The sequence below is a fragment of the Poecilia reticulata genome, linkage group LG19 (genome assembly GCF_000633615.1).
Source record: "Poecilia reticulata strain Guanapo linkage group LG19, Guppy_female_1.0+MT, whole genome shotgun sequence".
Lineage (NCBI taxonomy): Eukaryota > Metazoa > Chordata > Actinopteri > Cyprinodontiformes > Poeciliidae > Poecilia > Poecilia reticulata.
In genome coordinates, this window is record NC_024349.1 from 5,547,766 (window position 1) to 5,570,672 (window position 22,907).

Sequence of the window (22,907 nt, forward strand, 5' to 3'; positions counted from 1 at the left end):
TTGATGTCTTTCTTCTTGAAACTTACTCCTTGTACTCAAAACTTCTGCTCTCCTTCAAATATTCACTGTGCTCTCTCAAAGCTTTCTCCTCACGCTCAAAACTTCTCTCTGCTTGGATCAAATCTCCGCTTGCAAACCTCTCTGCTTGCGCCCAAAATAAAAAMGTACCATCGCCTGGCAACAGCTCAGCCGATACTTGTGCTATAATCGATAGAAGCCACACAGGTACACTCACTAGAAGAAAACAAACGCACCCTGTATAACACTTTCATTCTATTGGCTGAGAGGTTGCCAGGCGACGGTAATTTTTGGTTTTGAGCAAGTGAGCAGAGAGGTTTGCAAGCGGAGATTTGATCCCCTTTAACGTTCCAAATCTTATGTTTCTGAATAAATGCATTTTGGTTCAGATTGTAGCAGAAATTAAGTTATGTCACATATAATCGCTGCTGAGGAACATTAGTAATTTATAGCAAGGAGAAAAGGAAGAGCAAATTCACAGAGACAAATGCTTTAGCATTGATCAGAGCTAACGTATGGAGAGGAATATTTTATTTTACTATGTGCTGGTTCTCTGAAAATCTTCAAAAATTCACTCTTACTTATTTTAAAACAAAGGTACAAAACTAACAAGGCTGCCATTCATTCCTCCATTATCTTCTTATAATTTTTTGTGTAATTTTTTAAAGCTGGAAGTGGATCTGGTTCCATTATATGGCCTTTTAAAATAATCTCTACCTCCTGCAAAAGCATAAATACAAACTATTGTCTGTTTTCATGGTTCACCTGGTGCACTGTGCCTCCTAATTACTCTCTCTGGGATGATGTCACAAAGCTTTTTATATCCGCTAAATATGTCCAAAGAGTCATTTGTGTTTCACATACTTCGCACACAAGAGCTGCTCTGATGCCATTTCGCCACATTTAATTTGGTTTAGTTACAAATCTTCACATATTTATTTATATTTGTGTAAACTGCAACCAAAGCAAAAAGCATTGGACTCTCAAAGACCAGCTCTGTTTAGATTATGAGGAGAGTCTCAGTCTTTCTGGATCTGGAGTTTGCAGTGAAGAAACATTTTCCAGCCACTTATTTGTGGGGAAAACTGCAACCTGAGGCAAAAAAAAGTTGCATATTGTTTGAAACTCTGGTGTGTTTATCTCTCGGTATTATCAGTGCAGTTTGTGTCATTGATCCAGAGAAAAAAGCAGGTGGTGTGCATAAAAAATGTGAACATCCATCCATCCATCCATCCATCCATCCATCCATCCATCCATCCATCCATCCATCCATCCATCCATCCATCCATCCATCCATCCATCCATCCATNCATCCATCCATCCATCCATCCATCCATCCATCCATCCATCCATCCATCCATCCATCCATCCATCCATCCATCCATCCATCCATCCATCCATCCATTCATTCATTCATTCATTCATTCATTTTCTGCCGCTTATCTGGGGTCGGGTCGCAGGGACAGCAGCTTCAGAAGGGAGGTGAATAAAACGTAGCAAGGTGCATATTTTTGTAAATTTGTCCATATAGTTTCTTGCTACAGAACAATTTGTGCAGATTCTAAACTATTTATTCTTTTTTTCCACATTTCTGGGTTAACAATCTGTTACCATGTCACACAATTCACAACACAGAGGCCTTAAACTTCAAATGTTTTTCACAAATGGAAAAAGTTAAAAAAATGAAAATATTTTTAACTTTTTAACCAGAACAGATCATAAGTCAGCAATAATTTCATCTTTTCTGAATCTATAGATCCACAATGTTCTATTAAAACTCACATTTCTGTGATGTGATTGATTTTTTTCTCATAATTCTGCAGAAACGACACAAACAAATGCCACTCTGCTGCAGGAGACGGAGGAGGTGAAGGAGAGCATAGCTCAGCTAAATCTTAAGGTAAAGTGACTTAAAACAGGATTAAGGGTAAATATGATTCATGGCCATGAAATTCTACCTTTGCAAATATATATTATGATATAAAACCAATTTTAACACAAGCACAAATTGGGATTTTGTTTACTTATTGGCACCTCTGGTAGCAATGTGTGAATAGCCTTGAAGCAAATTAATCTTATATAAAAACAGGATTTATTTTTGTTTTTAAATTTTATTTGTATTATTTCAACCTTTATTTTGAGGACATAAATATTACAACCTAGGGGAGAAAGCAACGTATATTTTCTGTGTCTTCTCTTTTTCTCTGACTTTCTTCTTGTCAAGTTACACAAAAATAAATGTCACTATTTCCACAATTATTTTTCTTGTTTAGTGATGAAAGAACAGAAATTATTATTTTTTTTAGTTTTATTTCCAAAATACTGTTGGCATGTTGGTAACTTGCTTGGTTTTTTGTATTTCCCATTTTGAGGAGTGACTAAAAGCAAAGAGCCTTATATCTTAAGTGATGATTTTTTAAAAATATATTAAATATAAGGAGTCTCAATGGTTACATTTTTTTTATTTAGTTTTGCTGCATACCTCATAGGTGGCTGCATTTACGAGGATGTTGGTTGTTTTTTGTTTATTTATTTTTCTTCCGTGTTGGAATTGTGATTTTTTTTTTATGTGAAACGCCTAATAAATATATTAAACACTAAATATATATATATAAGGAGTATCAGCAAGTTAATCTGTGATGTATATTTAAAAAAACAAACATTTTCCAGAGGTGCCAGAAATAGTGCTTTGTATTTTGTTGCATCATTTCTGACTCTATATATATTTGACTGACGCTTTGCACCTAATCTGACTGTACATGGAGTTACATTCGGTGCAGCGTAAGCGTCCAGATGGACCCAGTGAGGTGCTGTCAGAAGTTATTAATTAATCAGCAGGGCACTTCTGCAATGCAGAAGAACATCAGGAGTGCTGACTCAGAAAAACTCAGGACAGTGCAGCTCCAAGGTGGATCTTCTGACCCAACCCTCCCTCCAGACGTCGTTTCTTCTTCTCTCATTAGGACATCTTCGTGGTTATATTCACACATCAGGCACCAAATAGACCTCAATCACACAAGCTGATTAATTTCCCCTCCTTTGGGAAGACTTGAAGGATTTAAACTGTTCGGGATTTTTTATGGTTACTGGAATATGATGGTGGCCTCCTTCCTTACAATCTGAGTTCAATTCAATTACCAAACCTAAAAACATTTTGTTTTGATCCATTTTTACTTCCATGTTTGTTAATAGCACTTTTCAATGTAGGCGAAACCTGGAGAGTTTTCTTTCTTCGTTCTCTTTTCCAACCACTCAGTCATTTAAATGTCGAGGTGCGCACAGCCGTGCAGCTGCAGGCGCTACTGACCTCGGGGATGTATTTGAGGTTGGAGTTGGTTTAATGACTGCAGAAATCCACTTTATCTTGGTCCTCTATTGGAGTAGCTGCTAGCTTTAGCCTCCAACTGGATTTAACTGAATGCAAACCTTACTTCAACAATTCTGAACTATTCTTTTAAATGTACTTTGCTTGACATTACTGTAAAAACCTTTTTAGTAGTAGTAACATACCTATGTGCTCTACACAGGTGGGCGTATTAAACCAAGAAGTATCAGAACTCACCAAGAGCCTTCACAACATGATGCATCTCCTCCAGGCTCATGTATCTGTAGACCACCACCACAAAACCCCCTGTCTTTCAACTCCTCACTCTGTTCATACGGTGTCCACCTCTCCCATGGCCCCCAGCACCTCCACAGCTTACTGCCTTTATACCAGTCCGCAGAGTCTCAAAGTCCAGGGCCACCAAAGTGCACCAGTCGCTTCCCAGTGGAGCTACAGCGAAACTGTTCAGTCCCATAGCAACCAGTCTACCACACCAATCTCTAATGCCTGTCTACGACTTTCACTAAACTCTTCATCTAAGTTAGGTTTATGCCATAGCACTGAGAGCATGACTTTACCTGTATGGACCAGCCCATCTCTGTTTCATGTCGGTGGAAGTCCTGACTTGGCGCGTCATTCAAGTCGGGATGAGTCCCGACCTCTCGGTGCTGGTCCCACCTCCATCAGCCAGTCCCATCCCACGCTGTGTCTGCAGCCTTCCAGTGACAGTGATGAATTCGCCTGCCTTCTGTCCAGCGCTCCAGCAGGTACATCCACACACAGCCTGCTGGACCCAACGCCTCAAACCTCCAGTGATGCTCTGGGTCACAATCCCACCTTCCAGATCCACGACTCGCACTCCTCCCTCCCTGCCACCTCCTCTTCACCGCCTGGCCAACCGTCCGACTCCTCTCTGGATTCGGGATCGCCACAGATGGATGTTTTAGAGCCCCGTCTCCCACTGGGCGACCCCTCTGCTTCAGAGCACACCAGTTTGGAGTGTCTGCTGGGCAACAGGGACTCTGTGGAAAGTAGGGACAGCGAGAGCATGTCATCGCGAAGGTCCAGCATCGGCGGTCAAACTCAGAGCACCGAGCAGTCATGGTGCCTGGACCTCACAGACTGAAGCGTCCACTTTTGAGTTAGACTTGGCAACAGTAGCTGCGTTTCCACTGACCATAAAATTGCGCAAATTGGAATTGCGTAAATAAATTCACATGCCAATTTCTAAATTCCTGTTTCCCACATACATTTTTTCCCAATGGTTTCCTGAGATAGCAAGTTAACTTCCTGTTTTCTTCAGATAAATAGTTCATTTCTCAATGGTTTTCTCGAGATAATGAGTTATTCCTGATGATTAGTGTGTGTGTGTTAAACCTCATTCCATCCTTCAATGCAGGCCGTTACGCTCCTAAAGGCTGGAATGAGATTTAAAACTCCTGATCTCAAAAACCATCAGGAAATTAATTCCTTATCTCTAGAAAACCATCGGGGAAAATGGTATTTGGAAAACAGGAAGTTATCTCAGAAAAATTTCAAATTACCTCGTTATCTTGAGAAAATCATCGGGGAAAAGTATTTAGGAAAATGTCCTCTCTCGGCTTCCATAGATTTGTGAGTCGTATCAAAATTGGTGTTTTTTGCAAAACTGAAATGGAAAAACTTTTTCCCACCCAACCAGTTTGTATACAGCAGCAGCACTTATATGTGGGAACTGACCTCCTTGGACAACATGCAGCTGGCTCCACCAGAGCCCTCAGTGTCGGACAATTCATCAAAACTCGAGTTTGTTGAATCCGTAGCTGTAATGTAAACTCGCCGACTTCAATTTTCCCAAAACAGTACATATATATGTAGCTGCCCCGATAATATAAGGAGCTTGTCCCTCACCGCCTAGATAAGGCTGCGATCACTCTGCAGCCTGAAGTGACGCAGTAAAGATTTTGTTTTTTCGTAATGCGACCTGTATCTGACCTTTTCATGACAGTCTGAACAATACAGGTCGGGGGTTTTTTTTCCCCGAACGATACAGACCGCTTGGTGCGATACTATCCGATCTTTTCAAATGAGACCCGAGTCTCAACGGCCAGGTCCTGAACGTCATTGATACTCGACAAACGTCACTATTCCGCGTCCTGATACGCGCAAGCAGGAAGAAAAACAACAACCATGGCGGACTATGATGAGGGTTAAGTTGTTAAAAGTTCTGGCTCCGGTCGGACAACTTCAAAATCATGAGATAAGCTCCACCGTTAGCATCCATGTTTACTTCCGCAAACGCTGGGCACTACTTTTTTTAACGGCGGTTGGCAAAACACTGAGCACGCTCTCTGTGACGTCATTGCGCCCTCTACTGCGCATGCGGGACTGTTCAGGTCGTTTGCAGTTCACACAGGAGATCACATACAATTCATATATTTGGAAGCGTGAACGACCACCGCAAAAAGAAATTCATTTTTAATTAAGAAAATAAAAATAAAAAATCATAATTGAGTCACTTCAGGCTGTATTGTGAACGTAGCCTACGACGCTGATGTCTGACGATGGGCACTACTGCATTGGCTGAAATATTAATACAACCCATAAGTGTTTCGATCCATCATCACCATTCATTTTAATGACTGAGCACATAAACAAGCTTATTTATTTGTGATCTTAATTCAATTTCTTATTTTATGTTAACACCTCAGTTGCAAAATTGTGTTTTTCCGGAAAACGTTTGCGCACATTTGTAATGGAAACGTATCTATTGTCACTTTATCGACATGCATCTTCATACAGTATTTAATCCATCGCTAGCAGATTGTTAATCTGTACTTTTTGTTACCATCCTAACTCTCGGGCTCCTGCATTTGTCACTTTCTATGCAACAGCATGTTTTTGTGCATTATATCGGCTTTACTGAAGTGTGTCTTCAGCTCCGCCACAGGAGCCGCAGTATATGTTGTATATTTTTCCAGCGTCCTCAAACATTTTGCCATCTATGAAACCTGTTACCTCTCTTGCATGGTAAAAGTTGTTTATTCTTTTTCCTAAGGAAAAGTGTGTAAGCATTCTACATTTCTACATCTATTATTGATTGTGTACACAAATACTGTATTTATACAGGAAGTGAGTCTGAGCTATTGGATATTTTCATATAGAGAGGAATTACAATGGCATGCCTCACTTTGCATGTATGAATATGTGCACTGCATAGATTGTCTAATTTTTTTTATTATTATTTTATTGAACGTCTTTCCAAAATTCAGCATTTTCTTTTCAGACTGCTGTATATCCACTGAACTTTTACTTTCTATGCCCTGCAAATGATCTGGACATTTAAATACATTTCCACACTGTCAAATTAAGTATATTTAAAATTTTAATTTCACAATATTTTCTGTAGTAAGCGTTCAAAATACGCGTCTGCTGAAGAATACAAAATACATGTCCATATTAAACTGAAACATTCAAATCGTGTTCATCCACACAAATTCCTCAGAGGGAAGCACAAATTTTCCTGATTAATTAAAAGTATTTTATTCTTTCTGAAAGTTTCTCCTTGGTTGTCAAAATAAAAACTGAGACCGAATCCTGAGTATCTTTACTGCGTTGTGTTGGCTGCATAATAATGTTCATTATCCTGCTGACTGAGCCAATCAGCAGACCCACAACACCACAGATCCTACTACATTATGCTTAACATTTTTGGGGACTAATTCAGTCTTTGGTTCATGTTTGACTCAAATAAAGTGGTTTTTGAAAAAAAAAAAAGATAAAATGATAATAGTAATAATATTCTCCCAAATCTGGCCAAAACAAACTGATTCTGTTGGAGTATAAAGTTTAACAAACCCCACATGGTTACATTTGGGAGACTTATCAGACGGTTTTTAGAAGAATATGTTGTTTTTATTAAACAACAACATATGCAGCATTAATGTGTGTATCAATGCTGCAGTTACATTTATTTGGAAGAGATTTCTACCTGTGGAAACTATTATTTTTTTATATTTTACTTATTTATTTTTGTGAATAACGTACATAAATGGGGCTGCACAGTGGAGCAGTTGGTAGAGCTGTTGCCTTGCAGCAAGAAGGTTCTGGGTTCGATTCCCGGCCCCAGTCTTTCTGCATGGAGTTTGCATGTTCTCCCTGTGCATGGTGGGTTTTCTCCAGGTACTCCGGTTTCCTCCCACAGTCCAAAAACATGACTGTCAGGTTAATTGGCCTCTCCAAATTGCCCCTAGGTGTGTGTGTGTGTGTGAGTGTGTGTGTGCATGGTTGTGTGTCCTGTGTGTCTCTGTGTTGCCCTGCAACAGACTGGCGACCTGTCCAGGATGACCCCGCCCCTCGCCCGGAACGCAACCCTCCGGACCCCACCGAGGGACAAGGGTGCAAGAAAATGGATGGATGGACGTACATAAGTTGAAAATGATTCCTGTGCTCTATAAGATTAACTTGGTTTTTCAGCCACTGCTGAAAACCATCACCATTACTGTGCATGTATCACGTTTAAAAGACAGGAAAAAGAAAAGACTTGAGCAAATGCATATTTCTGTATATTTTTACTAAGTTTTCACAAACTCTAAAAAGAAGTGGAAATATTCTTCAGAGAGAGACTAATTACACTGGGTTACAAAAAATTTGTTTATATTTGTCAACTGAATCAGGACTATTTTGCACCTCTGAGTCCAAAAATGACATTCATTTTTCTCAATCAGGTCAGGTTTTTATTCTAATTTGATCTAGACTAAATTGATGACATTTTTGTGACATTGTCAGTTAATTTCTGTTAATATCTCATTCAAAAAAGGTTTTAGGAGAAAAAAATTGTTTTCTATCAGAGTGCATTAATTAAATGATATAATAAAAACTGATAAGGGTAAGTCCACGCGAATTGAACATTATGTCTTCATTGTGCAAAATTCTCCGTCTCTTTTCTATCCTGATGGACTTTCTTCTGCTCACTGATCCCAGATTCTCAAGAAAACTATCCATATGTGAGAACAAGTCATGCATTTCGATCCTCATGTTGCTCCATAGATCTGAAAGTTGACTTTTTGAGCAAAACCAATGTGAGTTTTGGATTCAGCTTATCAAAAACAGTTGAAAAAACCCAGACAACCTTTTGGTTGTTGACTAGTGTTTTCTATTTTGCGGATTTAGGAACCTTTGTCTGATATAACAGGCAGTAAACTTTGCATAATTTGTAATTTAATTCTCCTCAGTTTATTTTTTTTTAAATCTGCAGACATCTGTACTTCCATAACTGTCTCATTATTAAAATAGTTTTGCAGAGATTACATCTAATTAATCAAAAGAATATACTAACAGAGCCACTTGTTTATTTCTTCTTATCTCAACAAATGAATACCAGAAATTGTAAAGACGACTTTGTAAAGAATATTCAAGAGGGAAAAGATACGTTTTTTTTGGAGGGGCAAAACAACAGGACAGGGAAACTGCTTAAGATTTAAACAGAGATCAGATTAGTTTAGTGTATCAGATACATTAAGACGCACTATAATCTCAGCTCATGAAAGGCAGATGCAGTGCATTGATAGTACGATGGGGTATTATTATGCCTCGCCGCCTGCATCGTGACACGGTGTCATCTCACGAAGATGGAAAAGAACGAAACCAAGGCCGAGCAATCAGTGAGAGTACAGAGAATCTGAGAAAGAACCGAACAGAGCTATGGTGACACGGCGATCTGAGGAAAACTCAGGGACTCTGAGGACAACAAGAGATTAATACACTTAACAGAAAACAGAGAAACAGATCCGGGCCAGAAATTAAGCAGAACTCACCAGAAATGAGGCAAATTCAAGCGAAAGCAGCAGCAAAGCCCACTGAGGGAAACAGAAAGTGATTAAAGGAGCGATTTAACTTGTTTCTGGGAGGATTAAACCTTTAATGCACCCATGTGACAAAAACAGCCTCACCACAAGCTTGAGAGGAGTAATAAAATAAAATGACTTGAGACTCTTTGGCAAATCCAGTCATTTAAAAAAAAAAAAATCTATATTTATATTTTAAACCTTGAACATTTTTGTTGGAGTAAACAATAGTGAAGCTGTTTTTTTTTAATTATTTCTCATATTTGGCCTTGAAGTTAAGCTTGTTTTCCAGAAAGCATTTAAAAAAAAAACATTTTGAGTGAAACTTTGTCAATTAATTTGTGAAATAGCTGCATTGTAATTCTTTAATCTTTTTTTTTATCTTTAATCTTTCAAATATTTTACATTGGTGAAAGATGTAAACAATTTGCTGGGATTTTGACAGTTTTTAAGTTGCATTTTCTTAAACATCCAGACTAACACGATGCGTGTTTGTGTTAATAAAAAAAGCTAAAACAGATCATCTGGAGACTTCTTCATTCTATTAAACATAAAAAGATCATATTAAATAAATTATACCTATTTATTTTACACTGTACTTTAGTACATTTAGTACTTAAATTACTCTATCAAGCCATTTATTTATTTATTGCCAATTATGTCCGAATCCGTCGTTCTGTGATCTTTTTTGAGAGAAACACAGTTGTTGTTTTTTTCTTGTGCAATTGCGCCATCGTGTGTTGAAATGCACACAATTAAAATGTTTTATTTATTTCACTGTTCATAAAAGGCGCAGATGCTTTGGTGCATTCAGCATTTTTATCTACTAAAAAGAGACAGAAATGGAAAATCAAATACATAAAAACAAGATTAATTTATTATTATAAATATTATTGTTCTGACATATTTTCAGTGTGCTGGTAATATGCACAAATATACCCCAGATGTTCACTTTAAACTAGAAAATGATTCAAAATTTTCAGTTGTCAAATGTGCGACACGTGCCTTGTTGCACACTGAGATCCTTAATAAGATGCGTTTTAGTCTGAATGTGTGTTTTGTATTAGTTCTAGTTTTATTTCATTAGTGTTTGCAGTGTTTTATTGCTCATTGTGGATCCATGGTTCACTTCAGAAACAAAGAACATTTCTTCATTTGGTCCTTAAAAGTACAATTTAAAAATAAGTTTTCATTTTGTGAATTAGTTGTTAATGGGGCTGCACAGTGGCGCAGTTGGTAGAGCTGTTGCCTTGCAGCAAGGAGGCTCTTGGTTCAATTCCCAGCCCTGATCTTTCTGCATGGAGTTTGCATGTTCTCCCTGTGCATGCGTGGGTTTTCTCTGGGTACTCCAGTTTCCTCCCACAGTCCAAAAACATGACTGTCAGGTTAATTAGCCTCTCTAAATTGCCCCTAGGTGTGTGTGTGGTTGTTTGTCCTGTGTGTCTCTGTGTTGCCCTGCAACAGACTGGCGACCTGTCCAGGGTGACCCCGCCTCTCGCCCGGAATGTTAGCTGGAGATGGGCACCAGCAACCCTCCCGACCCCATTAGGGGACAAGGGTGTAAAGAAAATGGATGGATAGTTGTTAATAAAGTAGGTGTGCAGAATTTTCTGAAATTATCTTGGCATACCTCACTTTGAAAGTCCCTTAAAGAGATTCTGTTAATAAAAAATGTTTTTGAAGATTATGTTCTTATGTAATTTACCTCTACAGATGTTAGCTAGAACATCATGTACACATTAAAAAACGTAAATTGTTGTGGTGCAATATGAAATGACGAGCTCTGCTTTCATTATAGTTTTAATGGACAAATTAAGATATTTTTATGTTGACTTTGAAACAGTTATTTATCTTTCCCAGGCAGTTGGGACTGTGAAAATCAGGAAAAAACACAGTTACACGGCTGAATCAAAAACAAGTACAGTCTACTAATAATTAACTTATCAGTGTCAACATCTGACTCTTTTAAAGGCACAATTTGTACATTTTTAAAATTATTTTCTAAATTTAACAAGGAGTCGGTGAAGGGAAGCGTGGATAAACATGATCATTTTTTTATTCTTATTTTGCAGCATTTTGGAAAAGTTGACATTTTCTTTTAGTTAGATGTTCTTTACTTTTGTACTGACGGCCAAATTTATTCAAAATTTGTGAGTTAAACATCTGTCATTTATGCATTTAAAAAAGTCAAGAAGATTATATTCTGGTGACAGAAAGAGATACAGAAAAGGCCTGGAAACATAAAAAATCTGCTGAAAAACATGTCAGCCCTGTACATGTGTGGTTTCATCCATTCTGAGTCAGTAACGTGTTTTTGTGCAACAAATTTCCTCTCACAGAAAAAAGAAAATCATTACTGCTCACTTGATTACGCAGAGACGTGCTTGCACTGACAAAATAATCAATAACGGGACATTTTGTATGTGAAACAGTTGTGTAAATGTGTGTTTTTCTGAAACCCCGGCCCAGCATTGCAACACTCTGGAAAAAACATTTTAAAAAATTGTCGCTTGGGCAATTAAGGTACAATAAAAGGACTCCTCTGATCTGACTGGTGTACAGTTAACATTTCGCATTCCAGCAGGACAATTTACCAGGTTAGCTGCATGCGTTTTCTATCTCTGGATTATGTTTTACAATTAATAATTGGAGCAGTAATAGATATAATAATCTTCTTGCATTATTTCTTTGTTTTCCAGAAACTTGCACAGACAAGACAGAGACCGTGAAACATGAAGGCTGTTATTTTTGCTGTTTTTGTGCTGCTGCTCATCAGCCAAAGTAAGTAACTGTGATTCTCTATATCTGTTTATTAGGCTGCGTTCAGATTCAGATTTTTCTTTACCTTTATGCAACCCGTATCTGACCTTTTTATGACACAGGACAACACAGGACAGATTTTTTTCAAATGCGACCCAGGGCCACTTGGATATCGGATACTAATCTGATTCAAATGTGACCGAACATTTGAATCGGATACGATGTCCTTAAAGGATGATCCGACCTGAACGTCACTGACACTCGACAAACGTCACTACTCTGCGTCCTGATACGCCCAAGAAAAACAACCATCATGGCGGAAAATAATAAGGATTAAGTTGTTAATATGCTGGCTCAGATCCAAGCTATGCTCCACCGTTAGCATACACGTTTACTTCCGCAAACACTGACAAGCGTTACTTCTTTTTTTTTTTTTTTTTTTAAATGATAATAACAAACAGTATACAAAGACTCGTTGAGATACAAAGAACATTGCAGCATAGTTACATAAAGAAATAAACAAGGCGTGGGGCTAAAAACTAAAGACAACGACACAAAGGCATATGAATTAAAGCAAGAGAGTTAAAACAAAAGAAGAGCAGAGATACTTGTAGTTACTTTTTTTGCATAAACAGACTTCAAAAGTTTCAATGAGGTGTAATACAATTTAAATTGATTGAGAAAAAAAACAAAACAAGGGGTAGAACCTCTCCATTTACAGCAGTGTATATGATATTTAACAAGCAAAAAGACAATATTGACCATATCAGATATTTTACTATCAAGACCATCAACATAGTATAAAACATGGCTGATGTTAATCTCRGGAATGTCTTCAATTTTAAGGGACAGCCACCTTTTAATATCACCCCATAGTTTAGAAGAAAAGGGACAAGAAAAAAATAGATGATTAAGTGATTCTTCTGGACATTCACAAAAGCGTTACTTCTTTTTAACGGCGGTTGGCAAAACACTAAGCACGCGCTCTATGTGTGACGTAATTGCGCCCTCTACTGCGCATGTGTGACACTTTCACCTCGTTTAGTTCATACTGGAGATCACATAATACGGGTCGCTTATACAGTATTTGGAAACGTGAACGACCAGGGCAAAAAAAAAAAAAAAAATCAGATTTAACTTCAGGCTGCAGTGTGATCGTAGCCTTTGATACATATTTGTTTTTTGGGGTTTTTTTTCTGTATTTTTGCTCATTTTTATGAAGGTTTAAGTGTAAAAAAGGATTTTTCTTCTAGATGAAGCCTTGAGGTGTCACTGTGGTGGTAAAAGACGATGTCCAAGTTCTATAGAGACCTGCATCACCTCTGACAGTGTCTGCATCAGTGCCAACTTTTACGGCGTACCACGTAAGTTTTATGCGAGACCATCTGCAAAAACCGTCAGGAAAAGAAAGCTTCCAATACTCTTTATCTTTTGCATTTGCTTTCACAGAGCCCTTTTACTTCAGGGGTTGCTACAGGGAAAGCGACTGCAGGAAGGTGAACTATCCCGGCCTGTCATCTGCCAGCTGCTGCAGCACCGACCTCTGCAACTGATTCAAACTGAGAACGATTTAAACTGAAAATACACTTCGATTGATTGTGTGTTTGTGCAATATCACAATAAAACTCAGTTCTACTATCACCTTGTGGTGAATTATTGCAATTGAATCAAAAAATAAATACATAAAAAAAATGTAAAACATAAAACATTGGTTTGGATTCTAAATCCTCAAAGATATGGCAATCCTAAGTGTTATTAAATCTGTAAAACATATGAAAAAGCTTAAATAAACAGAAGTAACTGAAGTGTATGACTACATTTTAAAGTTTGAATGGCATTTCAAAGTGTGAATATTTGGAAGTATAAGCTGTGTCAGGGCACGGAGTTTATCTGAAATTATGGGATGTTACATTAATTTCAGTGGGACCAAAAATGTTCGCAAAAAGCTGAATATCACATAAACCGTAGACAATATCTACCAAAAGACATAGCTGTAATGTCTGCAATTAGAAGAAGGTCATCTACAAAAACCAGAAACCGAGAGACAAAAAACAAACATGACATTTGTATTTCTTGTTGTTTTGGTATGACATGCCAACCAATCTACAAAATATATTTATATGATATTCAGCTCTGAAAAAAATGAAGGAACCACTCTGATTTTTTACGTTTTATAGGTTGAGCAAAATATACATTGTTATTTTATTCTATGAACTACTAACAACCTTGGAATCTCTTAAATTCCAATCAAAAATGTAGTATTTATTTGCTCAAAATAATAAAAAAGATGCAGTTCATTCAGGCCTAAAATAATGCAAAGAAAACAAGTTCATATTCATTTAGAAACAACAGTACTAATATTTTAGCTCAGGAAGAGTTCAGAAATCAATATTTGGTGGAATAATCATGAGGTTTTCAATGGGGTTCAGTGCAGTGGGCTCTTATTTTATATATATTTTACAGAGCCCCTAAGATATTTAGTAACTTTTTCGCATTTCTAAATCAACATGAGCCCTTAAAGTATTAATGTGGTTAACTTAAGGCCAAATGTTAAAATACAATTCTTGAGATGTTGATTAGCTACAATTAAGCCTATATAAAAGGCATTTTATTTTTAAATTTTTATTTATTTTTGCCTTTTTTCTCTTCTCTCCGTTTAAAAACGTAGCTGCACCACGTGCTATCTGATTGGCTCTGATCTTGTGTCACATGACTGAAGAATCCAGGAAGTGTTTTGCTCCCACAAAGCGGAAGCGAATAATTTAGTGGACCTGAAACTGTTATTGGAGAAATTGTTTACAAGGGGTAAGACTCGCATAATTAAGTACTGGGTGCGTAGAATCGGTGTAGTCTTTCTTCCTTGGTAAGAGATGCTCTGTTGGCTCTTTGTTTGTGCCGGGGGATGTTTTAGTTTAGCTCTGCTAACTCATCTTATCGAGCTTTAGCCTCGGAGCTAATTTTCTGCTGTTGTTTCAGTTCGCTCACACGGTTAAAGTTTAACAAAATGCGTTGGGACGTTTCACCGTCGATTTGCTTGAAGTTTGTTTGTGGTTTTGAGATAAAATAGAATATTTTGTTCATGAGAGTTGCGGTGAAAGGTTTAAAGCTCAGCTTTGAGACGGAAACTAGCTGTGTGTGGCCAGTTTCCTCTATTGTAGATGCTCTGTCATAGTTTAGGAGTTTAGCGATGTTTTCTGGTCTATTTCGATGTAACTTGGCAGCTGAAGCCGTGGTATTGTTTGGTGTTCATTAACATTTAGCTTTGCACAATATCAACGAAAACATTGTGATCAAAGTACAGCAGAAACGACTCGTTACCCGACCTTTGCTAACGTTTAATTAAAACTCTTTCTGCATTACCGTCACTGTATTTTCCGAATTGCAGTTTTATTTTATTAATTAAGTGGAAATCATGAATTCTGTGTTTTATTTTTTTTTGGTATATGTTTATCCGACATTATTTGCACTCGATTCGAAAGTCAGATTTTAATTGTGTTTTGAAAAGATAAGCTGTTTTTCCCCCCCACCGCTTTTCAAATGGACAAATCTAAACAAAACGAGAACAAAGATGGCAAATGCTGTTGGCATGTATTTCAATCTCACTTCCAGACAAATAAACACAGCAACACAGCCTCATAACTTCCTTGTTTGACGTCATGAATGTAGTACACAGGAATAAAAACATCATTGTTTATTTGCACTGTAAAAACTAATGGATTGTGATTTTATTTACACAAAAGCATGATCTAGTTCAAGCAGCAGTCAATTAAACTCAATATTTGTGGCCAATTTTGAGAAAAATTTGCAGTGAAATCAGAAAAAAAAGTGGGAATCTGTTGATTTTTGTGTGAATTTTGAGGGTGTGTGATGAACTGGAAGGACTTATTGATGTAATCTGGAGTCCAGAGGGCCGTATAAAGAGCTACGGCGGACCAGATCTGGCCCCCGGGCCTTGAGTTTGACACATTTAGTTTTGACTATTTTGAAATGTAAGTGTATATTTATTTAGCATTAATTTAGCTCTAGTTTTTATTTTATTACAAAATTTAAATTTATGTTTTTAGTTTTTGTAGGTTTTAACTGGAACATACCAGAAATATTTCCAGTCTTCCTAATTGGTTTTTCTTGAAACCAAATGTAAAATGTGTCAGGCTTCTTTCAGCCAGCTGATCAGTAATGAACAGCAGTAGGTTGTGTGGCATTGTGCTACTCTATGCTCCACACAATCAAAGTAATATCAATTAATATTGGTCTTTTAGGTTTCAATGCCTTATTAAATATGTGACTATAAATCTAAAATTTTCCTATTTCCATCCAGGGTTTCTCTCAGTGTATTAAAAGCCTGGCGGGCCACCAGGCTTTACTTGTGCCCCCACAAGGCTTAGCTTTATTTATTTATTTTTTTGTTTATTTATCTTTTAATTATTGCCTTTTTTTAAGACTTTATAGTTGGTGTTTAGTTATTAATCTTCCAATCTTCCAAAATCGCATAACTATTAGGTAATATTTTCAAATTTCCTGTCAACTTTAAACATGTTTTAACTCAAAAACATGGCAGCCGACTGGATGAATGACGTCAGCACCAGGTTTAGAAAGTTTTCTGGCTGAATCTCTGTCCACCACTGAATTTAATCTTTTTATTTTTCTTGTCAAGGACCTAAACTCTTCGCTGTGGCGCGATCCATCTGGTGTCCCCTCCAGTAGTGCGATCGCTGCCATCGCTGATCCTCGGACTCGGCACCCGACGTCACACGTTGCTGACCTGCAGTTCCTCTGACTACCAATGGCTGGGCGCGGCGGTGGAGCAAATCGGCCTAATGGTGCTGCGGCGGCAAACAAAATCTGCCAGTTTAAGCTGGTGCTACTGGGGGAGTCGGCCGTGGGCAAGTCCAGCTTAGTGCTGCGCTTYGTTAAAGGCCAGTTCCACGAATTCCAGGAGAGCACAATCGGAGGTAAAAAGAAACTGATAAAAAAATGGAGAGAGATGCAGTTTGAAGGTCTTTAAAGGAGAGAAACAAGTCTTCAGTTTGATTTTATATACCTAGATATAGCAGCGATGTATTGTAGTGTTTTTGTATTATAATAGTGCTTATTGATTTGAAATTAAACTACACTTTGGGGAATGAAGACATATCAATGATTTATTTTTTAGCTAAATAAAGGATTATATTTACAGACTTGGGGCTGCACAGTGGCGCAGTTGGTAGAGCTGTTGCCTGGCAGCAAGAAGGCTCTGGGTTCGATTCCCGGCCCCGGTCTTTCTGCATGGAGTTTGCATGTTCTCCCTGTGCATGGTGGGTTTTCTCCGGGTACTCCTGTTTCCTCCCACAGTCCAAAATCATGACTGTCAGGTTAATTGGTCTCTCCAAATTGCCCCTAGGTGTGAGTGTGTGTGTGCGCATGGTTGTGTGTCCTGTGTGTCTCTCTGTTGCCCTGCAGCAGACTGGCGACCTGTCCAGGGTGACCCCGCCTCTCGCCCGAAACGTTAGCTGGAGAGGCACCAGCAACTCTTCTGACCCCACCAAGGGGTGGATGGATTTACAGACTTGGCCAAAACGTTTGAGAATGTCAGAAATGTTTTCCACCAACCTTATTTCCTCGTTGTTAATTGTTTCATTGATGTTCTGTGATTAAGTGATACCCATTTTATAAGTTTCAATGGCTTGAGATGTATATATCCAAATATGAATAATACTAACATCTTAAGCGTCTTTTTGCCTACAATTTAGTCGCTGAGCCATAAAGTTATCACGGTCTGGACCAAATTGCTCCTGGATTGTCATGCAGTTGTTCTTTGAGTAATTTTTTATTTGCTTTCTTTATTTTTGCCAATGTTTTAGTCAAAATTAGTGATGAGAGCTAACCACATGGGATTCAGCCAGAGCAGCAACTAACGATTATTTCAGTAATCTATTGATTATTCTGATGATTACCATGTTAATCAGATCAAAAAATTGACACATTTCATTTGCATTTTATTTCCAAATTAAAAATACATGAAAAGACACAAATGAACAAATAATTACATTCATTTTTAAATAAGAAAATAAGCATTTTGTTTCTTAAAGTGCAATAACACGCCATTCCTTTCAGCAAATTACTATTTTTTTGTGTCTGTATATTCCAGTTAGAGATTAAATTAGTTGACAACTATTTCTATAATCGATTAATCGCTTGTATTCAGCAGAGGACATGATTAAACTACCATTCAGACCATAAAAAATCCTGGTCCATCCTGCAGAATGTCAGCCTGTTCTTGATGTTTTTCATGGTGAAATTTTCTTTGCTGCCTTTCTTGACACCAGGCCGGCATCTCAACGCTTTTCCATCCCTGTAATCCCGACCAAACTCATTCTGAAAACGTTTGCCCACCTCTAGTAGACACAATGCAACCTGATCCGACTGTCTAATCGCCCGATCTTTCCTCTGAACCTCAAGTATTAATCGGAACATATTGATGCTGTTTGCCCTTCAGCTGCGTTCCTCACTCAGACGGTCTGTCTGGACGACACCACTGTGAAGTTTGAGATTTGGGACACAGCGGGTCAGGAGCGGTACCACAGCCTCGCCCCGATGTACTACAGAGGCGCTCAGGCAGCCATCGTGGTTTACGACATCACCAACACAGTGGGTATCAGATGCAGGATTAGAGAGTTGAAATGAACAGAGATGGGTTTTTTTAGTCGTTGAATTAATTGCAATCTGATTAAAAGATGATGTTAAGCTAGAAGACTGAAAGTTTTACTTTGATTTTGCAAGATATTCTGAAACATGAATCCTTGTAGGATGACCGGAGTGAAGTTGGGCCTCCCACCTTCTTCAAATCAGACGTTTTGTTTGACGCTATCATTTTAAAGATATTAAGAAATGTTTCCAGAAGTCATGAAAGGCCAACAAGCCCTCCACCTTCATCAAACCAGATAAAATTGGTGTCAGTCAACTCGATTATGTTTGTGCAGCAAATATTTAGTTTGTGCTGCTTTGGCTTTGAAGATATTAATGAAAGTTTAAAGGTAATTTTGATTTTGTAAAATTACCTTCAAGTTTCATTAATATCTTCACACCCAAAGCAGCACAAACAAGATATTTGCTGCACAAACGTACTGTATTTTCCGCACTATAAGGCGCCCCGGATTATAAGGAGCATAGAATAGACGCTACAGTAGAGGCTGGAGTTACGTTATGCATCCACKAGATGGAGCTGCACTAAAGGATGAATGTCTAAAGCCACTTTGTTGACGTAAAGAATGTCAACAAAACAGTCCGACTCGGGTYGGCGAGTAGAACCTTCTGGGCCGGGGCGCGGCCGGACGATGGTCACCCTTCTYCGTTGGCGCACAGCATGTTGGTGGAGAACGTGGYGCTAAATGACCTGCAGACRACCTGATTATCAGGTCYRTAGRTRGATASATAGGTCAGTCAAACTTTATTAACAAACCAGCRTTCTGACAACTATCCCAGCATGCACYGCGCGCTTCTTCTTCTACAGGCGAAAATGAAGTTGGCGGCTGCTTACCGTAGCTGCTAGACCTGTTGTGGYTCAATATTGGTCCATATATAAGGCGCACTGGATTATAAGGCTTTTGAGGAAATTGAAGGTTTTTAGGTGCCTTATAGTGCGGAAAATACGGTAGTTTGATTAACACAGTTAACAGTTTGATATGTACAAGGTGTTGACCTTTCATGACCTCTGTAAACCTTTCTTAAAGTCTTTAAAACGACAGCGGCACAAACGTTTGACACCATTTTTGTCTGATTTGCGTCGATGTGTGTTGTGGCTTCCTGATGTCTCCCTGTGTGATGAAAACGTTTCCCTTCACTTGAAAACATCTTGAAACTTCAGAATCGTGCTAATCCAGTCAACTGGTTTACTAGGACACTTTTACACGTGCRAAAAACTGGGTGAAGGAGCTTCAGAGGCAGGCCAGCCCCAACATCGTGATCGCTCTGGCAGGCAACAAGGCGGACATCGCTGACAAGAGAGCRGTGGAGTTTCAGGTGCGAAGATTTCATAATACCACTGAAATATTTTACACCGATGATATTCTCAAATCAAATCTTGACAAATAATCTTTGCAGGAGGCGCAAACATACGCTGACGACAATAGTCTGCTCTTCATGGAAACTTCAGCCAAGACTGCGATGAATGTCAATGAAATWTTTATGGCCATCGGTAAGTAGTGAGTCAGGTCTCAACACCAACAGATATTTTTGGTAGCAGCTGATTAACACAAGGAAAACTGATTGGATTGAATTTCATGAGAAGAAAATRGTGGGGGTGGYAACTAAGAAGTCTAAACTTTCAGAGTGATTAACATTTGTTTGCAGTCATATGTAGTTTAAATTRTAAATGRAGGATWTAGAAGAGRGTTTTCTCATTGTCTGAAGAGAAAAATAAACTACATCGAATATGAAACACTAAATAGGCCAACTTATTATTTTTCTAATGAATGTAAGACTTTTTAAAGACGCTCAGACATCAACAGCATTAGGAATCAAAACTAAAGTTGTAATCAATAAATCAATTAATCACAAATTAAAACAAACTTAATTTCCATTGACATATTTTTTTGTTTATTTCTCTTTTCTCTCTTTCTACCAAAACCTGGAGGATAAAAGTTTTCAGTTTGGTGTTTTGATCTCAACTAGTCATTTTTTTAAAAGAACAATTTTTGTTTATAAAGACTTCAAAATAAATTTTATTTGCTGTTTTGTTTATTTATTTGGGATATTTAAAATGTCGTCCGGTTCCGGAGTAAAATGTTCACTAGAATTTAAAATTTACTGATCTTTGAGAATGTGTTTCTGCCATTATCATTATGTTACTTAAAAATGGTCGCAATACAACAATATTATTGTTTATAGCAACAACTTCTGGAACAATTTATCGTCCAGCAAAATGTGTGGTGACAGGCCGCTTCTTATCATCATCATCATCAGTAAATACCTTCGCTCGTGTCTGACAGAATATGACAGACACATTTAGCATATTAACTTCAGCTTGAACAGATTTCTGATAGCAGCCTGTAACTTTCCCCTGTTTTGTCTTTTGAGGCTGTCATGCTTCAGATTCTCTGGTTACCAATTCACGCTGCACACTCAGCATCTTTAAGTGACYAAAGCTGCTGTTTCACTCCTCAAATACCACAACTCCAGTATTCTGCCACCACAACGTCACCATGAAGCTTTTGCATATGCTCAATAAAAACAAGGGAACTCTGATGCTACATAAACAGGGAGTTATTTAAGAACCTCCAACAGGTTCTGCAGGACCCAAGACTTTTGTTTTTCCCCCCCTCTAAGTCATTTTGCAGTTTTAATTTGGTGTAAAGAGAGCCTAAAGAAATTATTTTGGATCACAGTGCAATTCAGTTAATCTTTGATGTGACAACTGGAGCTATAATAGAGAGAATCAGACATATTTTGGTTATTAGCTCAAGTATATTAACAACCTTCTAGACGCTTATTTTATCAGGAAGTCACTTGAAGAAAAAAATGTTTTCAAGGCCATGAGATGCAATGTTTCCCAACACAACCCTGCATGTTTTAGATGTTTCCCTGCATGACTACAGCTCATCAAAATCCTGTTAATCAGCTTARCTAATGAAATCAGATGTGCTGAAGCAGGGAAGCATCTAAAACATGCAGGGCAGTTTGCCTGGAGGACCAGGATTTAAATACAACTGAATATATTATTACAAGAATAGATGATAAGATTAAGTCTTCATTAAATATTTTTAGAGGTTTGTCAATAGAAATTATTCTCTTCAGYCATATTTGAATAAAAATAAAACCCTCAAATAAAACATTTATCCATATTWTTCTAATAAAAATGCTTAACAAATAAGAAAACGACACATTTTCTTGTGGGAAAAGTAGATTCAACTYGGTGAAAACTGTTTTAAATGAGGAAGACATGCGTGTCAAAAATGGTTTCACATCATCACTTAAATCTCCTGTTACCGTAATGTTGCTAAGTTACTTGTATTCCYATGCTTTGTGCTTTTTCACATTGAGCCGTTGTGTAGCCACAAACCTAAATGAGTTTTAAGGTGCTAATTAAATGAAAGTGCATAATTGGTTGGTTTTCAAACGTCATTATAAAAAAAACATCATAAAAGTGTCCTGCAATGTGCAAAATATAGTAAAACCATATTCTAAGCTTTAATAATATCACACCGCACATTTCAGATCATCCTAAGCTGATGTGAAAAAAGTTTGCAACAAGCAGTGAAAGGACACAAACATGTTAAAATGTGGTTTTATCTGTAAGGAGTTCATGTTTTGAGTTTATGAAATCGGTAATAAGAAAGTATAAATGTTAAAACTGTTCAGAACGAGCAGGAGAGAGTTTAAGTTTTTATTCCTTGCACCACTCCTCTGTTTGTCACGATCTGAAGTGTTTTTTCTTTCCCCCAGCTCACACCTTTATTTACAGCAGTTTCATTACCTATTTTGAAATGCGCGTCCCATAAATAGCACAATTTCACACATATGAGCACATCTGCATCTGCACACAGAGAGACTCATAAACAGAAATGCATACATGCATCTCAGAGTTCTTCATGGCAGTTTGAGAGTCAAAATTATTTTCATTTTATAAAGATAATAAAACTCTAACCTTCAGCTCCCGACCAAATCGGGACTCCGTAAACTCTAAAATGTTTAAATACTTACAGTCAGAAGTGTGTTTTATAGAAACTAAAGGATTACTTTAAACCTAACCTAATAATTTTGATCTTAACCTTTAAGCTCTGTAAAGAAATAACCTAACAGCCCACTGCACTGAATCCCACTGAAAAYCTGATGGTTTTTCCACCAAGTATTGATTCCTGAACTCTTCCTGAGTTAAAACATTAGTATTGTTGTTTTTAAATGAATATGAACTTGTTTTCTTTACATTATTTGAGGTCATTTCTCATTTTTTGCAAATAAATACTACATTTTTGCTTGCCAGTAGTTCATAGAATAAAATAACT

General features: G+C 37.7%; 2 protein-coding genes and 1 long non-coding RNA gene across 5 annotated transcripts in view; all 3 read left to right on the plus strand.

Annotated features, from left to right (window-relative positions):
* The window catches only part of kcnh4b (potassium voltage-gated channel, subfamily H (eag-related), member 4b), a 53,458-nt gene extending 46,541 nt beyond the window's left edge, over positions 1 to 6,917 (plus strand). For both annotated transcript variants that reach the window (XM_008436626.2, XM_008436627.2), the window contains 2 exons: positions 1,842 to 1,918; positions 3,546 to 6,917. In XM_008436626.2, the coding sequence (XP_008434848.1) occupies positions 1,842 to 1,918; positions 3,546 to 4,469 (1,001 nt within the window). In that variant the 3' untranslated portion in view covers positions 4,470 to 6,917. The remainder of the gene's footprint in view (positions 1 to 1,841; positions 1,919 to 3,545) is intronic.
* A 4,729-nt stretch (positions 6,918 to 11,646) lies between these two features.
* LOC103481257 (uncharacterized) lies at positions 11,647 to 13,569 on the plus strand. Its single transcript, XR_001777621.1, has 4 exons — positions 11,647 to 11,765; positions 11,868 to 11,949; positions 13,182 to 13,292; positions 13,378 to 13,569. It is a non-coding gene; the product is annotated as an uncharacterized LOC103481257 (long non-coding RNA).
* A 1,059-nt stretch (positions 13,570 to 14,628) lies between these two features.
* LOC103481258 (ras-related protein Rab-5C) lies at positions 14,629 to 20,128 on the plus strand. Of its 2 annotated transcripts, none has more exons than XM_008436630.2 (5): positions 14,629 to 14,733; positions 16,583 to 16,880; positions 18,404 to 18,555; positions 19,804 to 19,926; positions 20,008 to 20,128. In XM_008436630.2, the coding sequence occupies exons 2-5, from the start codon at positions 16,712 to 16,714 to the stop codon at positions 20,107 to 20,109; spliced, it is 546 nt and encodes a 181-aa protein (XP_008434852.1). In that variant the 5' UTR covers positions 14,629 to 14,733; positions 16,583 to 16,711; the 3' UTR covers positions 20,110 to 20,128. The 2 variants fall into 2 exon arrangements, with proteins under 2 accessions (XP_008434852.1, XP_008434853.1); XM_008436631.2 differs by having other exon boundaries at positions 14,701 to 14,791.
* The last annotated feature ends 2,779 nt before the right edge of the window (positions 20,129 to 22,907 follow it).